The 12,713-nt window shown below is 38.8% G+C and overlaps 1 protein-coding gene across 1 annotated transcript in view; it reads right to left on the reverse strand.

Moving 5' to 3' along the window:
• Positions 1-12,713, reverse strand: part of plcb3 (phospholipase C, beta 3 (phosphatidylinositol-specific)) — a 53,880-nt gene that overhangs the window by 8,055 nt on the left and 33,112 nt on the right. The window contains exons 5-24 of the mRNA XM_083906833.1: positions 12,004-12,141; positions 11,074-11,153; positions 10,929-10,982; positions 10,670-10,742; positions 9,685-9,785; positions 9,380-9,546; positions 8,206-8,352; positions 6,618-6,775; positions 6,091-6,173; positions 5,859-5,943; positions 5,337-5,484; positions 3,327-3,428; positions 3,161-3,234; positions 2,973-3,069; positions 2,318-2,402; positions 2,018-2,142; positions 1,555-1,709; positions 1,308-1,469; positions 1,121-1,220; positions 13-117 (exon numbers count right to left, since the gene is read on the reverse strand). Coding sequence (XP_083762959.1) covers positions 13-117; positions 1,121-1,220; positions 1,308-1,469; positions 1,555-1,709; positions 2,018-2,142; positions 2,318-2,402; positions 2,973-3,069; positions 3,161-3,234; positions 3,327-3,428; positions 5,337-5,484; positions 5,859-5,943; positions 6,091-6,173; positions 6,618-6,775; positions 8,206-8,352; positions 9,380-9,546; positions 9,685-9,785; positions 10,670-10,742; positions 10,929-10,982; positions 11,074-11,153; positions 12,004-12,141 — 2,239 coding nt within the window. The remainder of the gene's footprint in view (positions 1-12; positions 118-1,120; positions 1,221-1,307; positions 1,470-1,554; positions 1,710-2,017; positions 2,143-2,317; positions 2,403-2,972; positions 3,070-3,160; positions 3,235-3,326; positions 3,429-5,336; positions 5,485-5,858; positions 5,944-6,090; positions 6,174-6,617; positions 6,776-8,205; positions 8,353-9,379; positions 9,547-9,684; positions 9,786-10,669; positions 10,743-10,928; positions 10,983-11,073; positions 11,154-12,003; positions 12,142-12,713) is intronic.

Here is a 12,713-nt window from a genome sequence, read left to right on the forward strand (position 1 = left end):
TGTTGTCGTTACCTTGGTGTTCATTAGGAATGTAGTCCTGAGCCTCAGTGTAAACCAGCAGCGACGGCAGCAGGAGAGGCTGGTTTAACTCATTCTTCAGGTTGATGTAGTGGTAACCTAGAGGGAGGCAAACAGGTACAGGAAGTTAGTCATTCAGTACTTTTCATGCACCAAAATGTGACCATATAAGATAAGTACGAAGGAGATAGAATGTAATACTAAATATGATTGTTGTATGTAGATATATTTTTATTATATTAAAAATAAGACATTATCGCATTATAATATGTATATTATATTATCATATTCAACCTTAATTACATACATGAGCTTGTTTAGTGTTTTAATTACAGTTGTCCATGTTATTTACTTAAAGGTGCCATATGTAAGAATGTGGCCAAAAACTGTTACTACACTCAAATTCAAAATACCGAGGTTTATTTAGATTTAGTTTTCTCCGCCATTGTAGCTCAGATGTAACTGGCAACCGGGGTTAGGGTTAGACAGCTGAGACTCTACTGACTGCAATGATTGGTAGACAGTGGTAGGGGGCGCCACATTCCAAAACATGATTTCAAAACATGAACATGATTTGCGGTCCGCAAAATATTTTTTGGCCAGTTGCTAAAGATTTATTACATAATGCACCATTAAATTTAGATTTATTTTTTTATCACATATACATTATTCCATTCTACAACTTTACTGAACAGTTGATTTTACCCACTATTTTACCTCTAGACCCGCCCCCTCGTGACCAGACTAGATGCTCATTGGCCCCCAGGACATTTGAGTTTAACAATGCTGATCGAAACCAAGCAATTAAGTGTGCATTTATGAGAAGAATTATTATTATTATTATTATGTTTTACAAAAGAAAAAAAAACTGGATTTTGAGGTTGCACTAAAACAAAAAAACTGCATTTCATTTTCAACTTCTCCCTGGTTCACACACAGCTGACAGGTTCTCATATCCTCTGAAAGTAAAGTGGTAGCATTGTGGTTTCTGACCATTTCTCATTTATAGTGTTGATAAAATACTGTTTTGATTGGTCAGATAAAAGGATTTCTGTAAATGTTTAAATTGTATATGCATTGCACGTGAAGTGTGCTCACTGACCAGGTCTGATGGCCGACACCGGGAGGATGCGGTGGCCGATAAACTTGCCATTTTCTTCAAACACTGCTATCCTAAGAGAGGCCAGTGTCGGCAGAACCACCTGGACAAGAAAAATAAAGTGCTGTTCATTTTTTGTTGAGGACAGAATATGACAAAAAAGACAAGAGTGTGAGGGGAAAAAAGTGACCTTATTAAAGACAAACATGTCATCATCCCACAAGGGGTCCAGTGAGTTTCCATTGGATGTTTTGGTTCTGTACTTCCTCTTTGTGTCAGCAGGAAGTCCAAATGTGTCCACTTCCACGTACACGCCCACTTTCTTGTCTGTCAGGAACTGTCCTGAGACAACCTGGTGGTGATTTAAATTCACTGTGATGATTATATCAACACTTGAGCAGTTAAACCGATCCCTTTAAATCAATAAAAGCGCTCACCTTGATTTTCACCGTGTTGGCGACGATGCCGTCCACGATGTTCTCGGTGAAAGGGTCAAACTGTTTGTCCGTCCTCCTCATGAACTCTGGCTTGAGCAGGTAGCCGCTGTGGCCGTTGTACTCAAACACGCCCATGTTTAGCTGCATCGGAAGGTCTGAGAGAGATAAAGAGAGGAATAAAAAAGAGAGATGGCAATTAGATAGGCGAGGGTTCAAGGAAATGCCAGGGAAATTGAGAGATAAGGAGATTTATAGTGATAAATGTTAAGATTGATTGCTTTAACTTGGCCTTTGAGAGTGTTTAGTTATTTATGAGGCTGAGGAAGCATTTAAATGATCAATCTTAACGACGTTATTCATGCTTCTTGGAAATTAATCAAACGTGTAATTTAGTTCAGTAATGAAAGCGTGAAAAGTAGGAAAAGTTAAACCTATAATGGAGACAGAAAACAACAGGACTAACCAAGGGTCTGGAAGTTGAGCGCCACCATTTGACAGCCGACGTTCCAGAAGAGCTGAGGCATGTAGTTGGAGCTGTCCACCCTCGTGCCTTTAGGGTAGATTCTGCTCAGCTGGTTCTTATTATACCTGGAGGAGTGTTGTTAAGGAATGACACTGTGTGCGTGTGTGGTCGTGAGTGTTAAAAATCAAAGTAGGAACAAAAAAAATTTGAAAATTTACAATGCCACAGCATTATACATCCTAAAAACGCATACACACACAAAGAGTGAAATCACTGTACACACAAAGATGTCTAGGATACTCGACAAAGGCCGTGGGGGAGCTCTTCAGAATGTCCATGCCTTTAGTTTCCACAAACGAGGACATCTCAAAGAACTTATTCCTCTCTGATGGACAGAAACAAAAAAGGATGAAAATTAAGAAAGTTTTTCTCATGCTTTTATTCTTTTATATATGTGTTAAAAGATGGAAATACAGGTACCCTGTAAAGTACAATTTTATATTTTTCGTAAGAATATTGTGGGTATATATACCTGTATATGAGAGTACACAGCTGTGTACATGTATGTGTGTGATTACTTGTAGTAAATTTCATGCAATGGTTTATTAGCATTATTGTTATTGGTGTCACAGTTGATATATGTGGTCATATGTCATAGGGATGAGCCGATAAATACTCAAAAAAAAAAGCTTATATCACATGCTTCACAAAAAATGCCACTTAAAATCAGCAACAGCATTTTAGCTGTCTTTGAAATTAGCACGAAAAGGCACAAATGTGCTGTATAAAGAGCTTCATAGGTTAAAAGGTCTTATTAGACTGATATGAAAAAGTGGACTTGTGCCATCCCTAATATGTCAGGAAATGTTAAAGAACTAAAACATTTTTTAATCAATAAACCGTTCAATAAAACGAATCAACCTCATACGCTGTTATTAAATGTATCATCACTTACTGCAGGCCACCTCGAAGCTCTTGAACTTGACAGGTTCGATGTAGTTGACGAGCGTCGACATCTCCTCTGTGGCGTTCACCTCGCTGCTGGCCGTGCCCTGTGACAAACACACGCCGCTCATCCATCAATCGTCAGCTCCATCAGACATTCAAACACCCACCAGTCTCCCTTCCTGACGCTTCTATCACCTCATCGCTGTTTGGCTTTTTCAGCTCGGTCACGGCTTCGTCCTCCTCGTCCTCCTCGCTTTCTCCCTCGCCTCCTGGTGACGAGGACGCAACAGAAAGCAGTTGAACACAAATGGGCAGCACGCTCACAGCCTCAGCCTTTATCCTGTTAAGATTTCAAACCCACCGATGGACTTGCGAGGCTCCGAGTCTTTGACCATCCTCTCTGCGAGCTTCTCCTCGCCGTTGGACAGGAGCTGACCGCTCTCGCTTTCTGTCAGAGTAGATTCTACGACAAACACAGCGAATGATCAGCTTTTGTGAACTTTTCAACTCTAAAGAGGTGTTTTTTAGTCCTATAAATAAAAGTTAGGTTTATTAGAATCCACATTAGCTGTAATACTGCTGTAGCTTTTTTTCCTGGGGTCCCATTAAATAAATTAAAAATAAATAATATCAGTGCATATCATCAATTTATACCCATATAAACTACAAGTCAGCATGGATACACAAAATACATACATTATGCTGTAAATACTACAACATAAACATGCTATAAATATGTATACCATGTAAATACTAAACTTTAAATCAGGTGTATCAAACTCAAATGGCCTGGGGGTCAATGAGTGCAGGTCAATATAAGCTTAAAATAACAACACAACAATATTCCGTCATATCATATCGCAATAAAGATATTCACGAATTTCAAAGTAAAGGTGCTAGTTTTGATATGGAATGGTGTATTTTTCACAATAAAAACATATGGTGCCAAAATAAATCTGTTAATATTAAAAACAGAGAAATAAATAACAATGTGGACAACTGTAAAACAAGCTTTTATATATATATATATATATATATATATATATACACACATAATTTAATGTTGAATAGAATACATTTATTTAAGTTCAACTTATTACTCTTCTAAAAATGTTGCTGGCTAATATGTTCACTATTATATTCTGTCTATATTCTACCACAAGATGAGGTCATAGGTCTTTTTTTATTATAACATGATATACAGTATATAATACCTATATACTACAAATTCATAGGCAAATATAAGGCCTTTTGCCATGGCATGACACATATGCTATGACCAGGGTTTCCCCCAGTGTATTATAAGCCTTAGCGTTGCTTGTTTATTTATTTAAGATAGATTTTTTTTTATACACCACGGCTTTTTCTATACCGGGGAACAAGAGCGCACGCTCCTCCATGTCATCAGCGCAGTGCACGCTTGTCCAGGTGCCGATTGAAACCCAAGTCACACTATCAAGTCCGTTATTATTACAGTTACATCGTTCTTGTCAATAAAGATGTTATATTTAGGGACCCACCGATAATTCGGCGGTCGAAACACAGCTACAACACGGTGGAACAGCACCTGTTAAACGCTGGAAAGTCTCTGCGTAAAAGTGAAACTTGGCTGCGTGCGGCACAGATTATGAACTCCCAGCAACATTCACTTCACACCAGAGAACATTCTCGCTCTTTGAGCAGTTAACTAAAGACATCAGCTCATCTGATTCATCTGTTATTCCCTTAATTGCAGCGTTAAAGCGTCTTCTTTCACAAAGATTAAGACCACGGAGTGAAAACGATGAAAAGTGCGCTCCGTCTGTCAACGAACGGTGCAGGAGAGGGAGAAAAGAACAGCGCAGGGGCGGTGCGCAGAAATAAAAGGGCCCTTTGTTTTATTTATGTTGATTTACTTTACTTTTAAATATAACCATTGCACTACTACTTAATATTTAATTAATATTTAACTTAAGTGATTTTTATTTTACATTATTTATTTAATTTTATGAGTGTCTTTTTGTAAGACTCTATAGTTGGTGTTCAAGTATTGTTAATAAATGTCTTACAATAACACATAATAGTCATAATTAAACATTTCCTGTGAACTTTTAATTTTATTTTATTTTTTTACAACCATCGGTGGGCCCGAGAATTACCACCGGGCTTAGCTGGTTTTCTGGGGGAAACCCTGCATGACTATATACACATACTTACTATAATATAATATGAATAGAAAATAAACAGATTATGATGATTCATTAATACACTGTGATATTGCCATAAAATATTAAGTCTTTAAAAAGACTAAAAGTGTTATTTACAATGTGCAGTAATGATATACAGGCGTTTCCTGCTGCACAGGTGTGTGTGTGTGTGTGTCTGGCCTCACCGTTGTTAGGTGTCGACTGCTCCTCCAGTTCTCTGCGTCGTATGCTGCCGCCGCTCGAGGGTCGGTGGTGGTGGTGCTTCTTCTTGTTTTTGATCAGGATCTTCCCGAGCATCTCCTGGGGCGTAGGGAGGGGCTGACCTGGGACCAGCTGAGGTCACAAGTAGGATGACAATCACAGAGTCAAGAAACAGACGATTAAAAAATGTGACAAGAATTAGAGAAAGGACAACTTTGCCGACTAAAACTGTCATATAGATGTGCTTCAGAGGATGAATGAAACCTGTCACCTGTTTCTTTGTGTTTATTTTTAAGCTTCAGTTGTTGTTTTTCCGCTTTCTAAAGCAGAAACTGAAGTATCTTATTGTTAGAAAAGAATCAAGATCAGGCGCTTATCTGCATATCTGCTACGTTATCAGATCCTATCCAAAGTGTGATGGTTTCTTCCTTTAATAAAGCCCCACAAAACAAAACAAAAAGAATGGAATGTAGAGTAAAGAAACCCTCCTAGGAAATCAGTTGTACCGGATATTTCTCCAGTGGATCGATAAGCAGGGCGTCTCCAAAGATGGTCCTGCAGTATTCTGCCATCTTGGCCTGCTGCTTGGCCCTGAAACGACCAGAAGAGACTTCACTTCACTTACTCAAATATCCATTTCAACAGCGCCCGCATTTGGGTAAAGATTTCATTACAGGCCCTGGATCTTGGCACGGTAATCCGGTTATGATATCCACATCCTTTGACAAACACACTTACGAATCGACGTGGTTTTCAAAGGACAGGATGAGGGGGTACGGCGAGGTCTTGAAAGCACTCTCTGCAATCGCCTCAATCACTTCCTGCAGTCGGGGAAAAAAGATGTAAAAACAATTAAACCAGATATTAACTTACTCATTAGACGGAAAAGGTTCAATCATCACAAACATGTCCTCATTTCAAAATATGGCACAGAGGTTCGTTGCAGTCAATCAGGGGAGTGTAGAATAGAAAGTGGAGACAAATCTGCCTTCTACACAGTCTCTTTTGCCCAAATGTTTATTCTAAAATAATAGTTACACATCAATTATGTTGTAATTTTTAATTATAAAGTTAGAAAAAAATATTTATGACATTTTAATACAATTTAAGGCCTTGTTTGGGGCATCTACACAGCACAACAAACAGAAGGAGGAGCAGAAATCCCCTCTCACTTGGTCTTTGTCTAGAGCGAAATATCATTTCCGTCAGGTAAACACCTGCATAAAAGCAAGAAGATGGCATCAAAATAACGTAGCGACTCCCACCTTGAAGGGGATTTCTGTGGTCATGGTGAAGCCGTGTGTGATGTACGGCTCCTCGTCCTGCGGTCGGCCTTTCCAGCAGTCCAGCTCGACACATCGGCAGCCGGTCAGGAGCACCTGTCTGTACATCTCCACTGAAGACAGACCTGTCAGCTGACCCACTGAAAACACACAATGTGGGGCAATTAGACCTGGACGTGTTCAATGATTGATAGATCCATATGTACACTACTGTTCAAAGGTTTGGGGTCACCTATACCATTTTTTTGTGTTTTCCATTAAAAATCACACTTTCATTCATCAAAAGAATTGAAAAATGAATAGAAACTATGTGCATATAATATATGCACACAGGTTTTTTAATGGTTTTCTAATCATCCAATAGCCTTCTAACGCAATTAGCAAACACAATGTACCATTAGAACACTGGAAATGGGCCTCTATACACCCATGTACAGTACATATTCCATTAAAAACCAGATGTGTGCAGCTAGAAAAGTCGTTTACCACATTAACAATGTATAGAGTGTATTTCTGATTAATTTAATGTTATATTAATTGGAAAAAAAAGTACAGACATTTCTAAGTGACACCAAACTTTTGAACGATAGTGTAGGTGAGCCATGCTTCAATGGGCTTGATGCAAACTGAAAATCTGTAATTGCCCCTGAAAGTCTTTTAATGCATCATTTAGAAAAATAGATCATTAACTTTTGCAAAAGCGCAAGTTTAAAATGACCAATGACTCCTGTAATCGTACAAAACTGTTGCAGCATTAAAAAGTGGATGATTGCTTAATAAATACTTTTAGTCATTTTTTTCACATTTCTGTCATGCAACATAACTTCTTAAATAATAATTTTCTGGTGCTTTGGATCCATACTGATCTTCTATTATATCCTTTAAACCATTAAGAATCCTGGCTCTTTGCTGTAATTTCTCTTTTACCTTCTTTTGATCACAGATTAGTATTTTTGTTTGTGAATTCAACGATAGCATTTCCTCACTTCCTTCTCCCCCTACTTACTTCTTCTTTTACTCACTTCTTTACTTCTCCATCGTGGTTTCATGCGGTGGGTTTTTTTGTTTTTTTGTTTTGTTTTTATGTTTTTATCCTGCAAAGCTCTTTGAGTTGCATTGACTTGTAAATAAAAAGCACTTTTCTTAAGACCAGTCTACACATGAAATGTAGGTAATACTTTAAATTAGGGAACACATATTCACCATTAACTAGGTGCTTTCTAACATGCATATAAGTAGCATACTAGCCCTTTATTAGTAAATATTAAACCCGTATTAACACCTTATGTAGGAAAAATTGATTTGTGTCGCAATACAGGTAGAATAAGGTTATGTGGAATAAGTTGTTAATCCGTGCTTAATGATCACTAATAAAGGGCTAGTATGCTACTTATGTGTTCGTAAGCACCTAGTTAATGGTGAATGTGTTCCCTAATCTAAAATGTTACCGAAATGGGTTATATAAATAAAGTTTGATTTATTGATATTTCCCAATATTTGACTGCAGCTCCTTGGAAATAATCCAAAATGATCCCACACCTGTGTTCATCTCCCTGTGCTGCGCTGTTACCTGTGAGGTATGTGTTGTGTGAGGAGTTGATGAAGTAGTGAGACAGCGGCTGGTTCATGTCGTCGATGATATCCAGCCTCTCTGGGGGCACGATGCTGTTCTCCTCTCCTCCCAGGTACCGACTGAAAGCCTGTAAACTGATCTGGTCTGCAGAGACAGAGACAAACGGGCGGGTTTTAACTGGACAGACCGGCCTCCATGTGCTCATGGTGACACATTGATTTAAAGGGTAAGGACTGGAAAACAAACAAATAAATTGACGTCATTCTGTCTGTGCAGCCACAGGACAGTGGATCGTCTTACACAGCGTTCTCACGGTAGCCATGGTGTTTACCCGCACACATCCAGACGACCACGGAGGACATATGTGGATGATTTTCACCTTATGCTTTTTTTTTTAACTCCAGATGGAAAGTGGAAAAAGCCTTAATCAGGTCCAGGACCAAGATTTAAATGGATGACAACCTGTGTTTCTCTTCACTGGTTTCAAGTGAAGGAAATTTATCCATTTTTATTTATTTTTATTTTATTCATGAAAGTTATATGAAACGATCAATGTACAGTTAATAGATCTTAAAACTAAGACACATGGACACTGTGACCGGTCAGATTCACAGTCAATCAAGAAGTAAAACTACATTAAATAGCCACCAGGGGGCGCCTCTGCTAGTTGCAAAAAGAAGTGCATTTGAATGGAAGCCAATGGGATAATGAGTTTCTACTACTCACAAATTTCCTGAGGAGTTTACGGTCCCAACCACCGTTCAAATCAACATTTTATTTATCGAGCAAGTTTACAACAACTGAGGTTAATCCAAATGCTAACAATACAGAGCATAATAACAGCAAACCATAAATAAAACACTAGTTTCACGACTCCTTCAATAGAGTACAATGTCAGTCTTGTATATTATGTTCCCTTTTAAGAGAAAATAGGGTATTAACCAGGTTTTAAGTCGTCATACCTACAAAAACCTACAAAACGAGGACAGACATGAGACACAAATCACAAACAGATACAATAGCTGAGTCTATCCCGGTCATTTCTCATGATAACAGGCAGACATATTCATGATCTCTTCATCCACTCTGGAAGAGTTTAGAAAGCCCCCCAAAAAAGTCAAAGGGAAAAGTTAAAAATACTCTAGAGTGACGTACGAACACAGTTCCTCACCTCTCTCCAGCTGGCTGCTGTTGGTCTCGAATCGCTCCATGATCTGTCGGACCTGCTCTCTTTTCAGCGGCGGGTACAGCACCTCGTTCAGCCTGGAGTCTCGCTGCCTGCGGTTGATGAAGTCCATCAGCTGGTCCAGAGAGATAAACGGCTTCCTCTTCGAGCCGCTGAAGCAAAGAAAAAAACAACAAAAAAACAGTGCATTTAAGTGGATTTAAGAGAGCGTCACTGAAAACTCTAAAACTTTGGGGATAAAAAAAATAAATGGAAAATGTCAGCATTTGTTAGTGAAAGTATGATCATACCTTTCCTCAAAGATGCTTTGTATCTCCGGCCGCAGACAGAGGCTGTCGAGGAACTTCTGGAAGGCTTCCCACGTGAAATCATCTGGCTTTAATCCCTCGGACTGTGGAGGGAGAACATGAAGGAAAGATTAAAAAAAAGAAAATATTTCTATAACTAATGATAATAATATTAGTGTCCATCACAGTGTTTTCATCACATACACATTTAACTGTCAACAAATAGAGCAGCTACTATTTCCTCTTTTCTGAAGAAACTTACATTCATCATTTATCTTATAATTCTATTATCTTAACTGTTTCAATATTTTACATTTCTATTTAAGACAGATTGACGATTGTATTCATTTATTATCTTTTATGATTAATTTAATCTGTATATGTTGAAACGTAATCCCACTTTTACCAATTTACTTACTTAATTTTCAAAATTTAACTCCTTTACTCCTTTTACTTTTAAAATGTTCTGTTTTATATATATTCTTAAAGTTTTTTTTAAGTGTGTTGAATCTGCCTCTTTGTTAAATAAAGTAATTATATGGTAAATAATGAAGTGTTCTAAGGCATCCTGCAACACTGGTGATCACGGTAACCTGCAGCTGTCTTCTTCCATGTGACCAGCAGGAGGCACAAGAGTGCAATAATAGTACAAGACAAGAAATGCTGACGGTGCAGTTTGCACAATCAAGTCTCTCTGTGCAAAAGGAAATGTCTTGTGACTCCAAAGTGATTCTCACAACAACAACAAAAAGAAATGCACCGATTGATCGAAAGAGTAATGAACAGAGTGAACCTTGTTTCACCAACTCAACCACAGCCACGTGGACCAGACCTTCAATGACAATGTGCTTTTTTATATTCTGAAGCTTCTCCCCTGAAGAAGCCTCTGACAGAGGCATGTAAAGAATGCTCTGTAACATTGTCACCTTAGGCTGAGATGCTAAGTTGCAGCTTTTCAACCCGTTTGTGCCGCGTTTTGTATGATTACCCTGTTATTGACGAGGCCACACTGCTCCAGAGCCGTCTCCACTCTCTTTTTATCTGAAAACATCTTGAGAATGCTGGCACACACACACAGAGAGAGAGAGAGAGAAAGTCAGTACTCTCAGAGTTTTTAATCAAGACTCATTACAACCTTCCATCATCATCCTATGGTTTGGCTCAACATAAAAACAGAGATGAGAGAAAGTGAAAGTGAGGCAGAGGAAAGGAAAGAAGAAGTGTCTGTGATTTCTGCGTTTTCTCACTTCTTCACTGGAATCTTCCCGTCCTGATTCACCTGCAACTTTAACTTTGTGTGCCTGAAACACAGAAGACAAAGAGATGAAACATCAGGATTTCACAAAGTCTGCAGCTGTTTGGATAAGACACACACACACACACGCTCCTTACGCTTTGAGGAGGAAGGTGTTCCGCGATGCATTCTGGGAAAGAATGTTCGTGGCCAAAGTGAACAGCTCATCCGTCCAAATCTGGAAACACGACGACAGGATAAAACAGAGATGTAAAACAGCTGATGTCAAAGTTAAGAGCAACAGTTTCTATTCACAACACACACGAAAAAAGAGTAGGAGTTCAGAATGAACGGTTCTGAACCGAAACAGAAAACCTCGGTTCAAAAGGACTTCAGTTAGGAAACTCATCCCAGCAGCGATGTGTGAGTGAGTGAGGCAGTAGAGCAGCAAGAGCGGCGAAATCCTTGAAAGACAGCGTATGCTTCATTTACCGCTACCTTTATGATCTTTATGCTTCTTTTACCGCTATCTTTTGCATCACTTATCCACAGAACGTCAGAACTTGACACTGCACTTAGTCGTGCCTGAAGCAAGACACCAGTCAAGTTTGAAATCAATCGGACCTTAGATAGATTTTGAAAATGTAGACTGGTCTTAAGAAAACAAATTTATTTTTGTTATACCTCAGACTAGTATACTAGTAATAAGTTTTTCATTTTTATTTTATGTATTTAGACAATGTAGACTGGTTTTAAGCCATATGTTTACGTTTCTGTATTCCTGGATAGTTAGGAGATTAATAGAAGTGTATATTTTGGTCTAAAGAGAAGTTTTATATGAGTAATGTTCATGTTCTTGAGGATTTTCAGCATGTTTTTAAAAACCGATGTTTAAACCGAACAGTGAATCAAAAACCGAAGTGTGAACCGAATCGTGGGTTTAGTGAACCGCTACGCCCTGAAAAGAAGAGGAAATAATCCATTAAACATCAAAATAGCAAATGAACTAATCAAAAATCTCATGTGGAGTAAGGTATGAAAGTATAATTTATTCAAATGGATTACTGGACGCTGGTTTCCATGGTTACCTTGGCTGTATCTTCCTGCATTGCCTGGAAGTTGAGGAAGGAGATGTTGACCAGGTCGTTGCCGTGGACGACAGTGACCAGCTTCCCTTCTCCATTGTCACCTTTACCGAAGCCCAGCACGTCCCGCAGCTTTGGGTCCTGACAAACACACACACACAAGCACTTGTAATAGTGATGTACTTTGTGGGACGTTTGATTCGATTAAAATGCAAACATGTCACAAAAATCCATACGTGCTGATTTGACTGGAGTAAACTACCATCCGACATCCGCTCTTGGCCTGTCTCGCTGTCTCCTGAGAACAGTAAATGTGATGCATGCTGCCAAGCGTTTTAATCGAATTAACCAAATGACTCTTTCCTGCTTTTTAGACCATTTCTCTACAACCAAACGCACTCCCCTTCACGTCTCCGTTTCATCTCAATTAGACAAATAAAGTCAGAGTAGTGCACCTCGCCGTTAAAGAGGAAAATGACGAGTTTAAAAAAAGGTCAGAATGGACGAAAATAAGCAACAAGTCAGCGGCAACCTGTCTTTCAAGAAACGTCAGCTTTGTTAAAGATAAGAGCAGTTTTTCTTCAGGACTAGTTTCTCTTTCGATAGTGCAGTTTTTCCAGAAAATCAGGAACACAGCCTCTGGATATTAATGTTGTTTTTTATCTTAGACTTTCCGAGTTGCTCTTTATCGCAGGACTATAAAAGACAACAGG

The sequence above is a fragment of the Microchirus variegatus genome, assembly GCF_963457635.1.
Source record: "Microchirus variegatus genome assembly, chromosome: 20".
In the NCBI taxonomy this organism is placed as follows: domain Eukaryota; kingdom Metazoa; phylum Chordata; class Actinopteri; order Pleuronectiformes; family Soleidae; genus Microchirus; species Microchirus variegatus.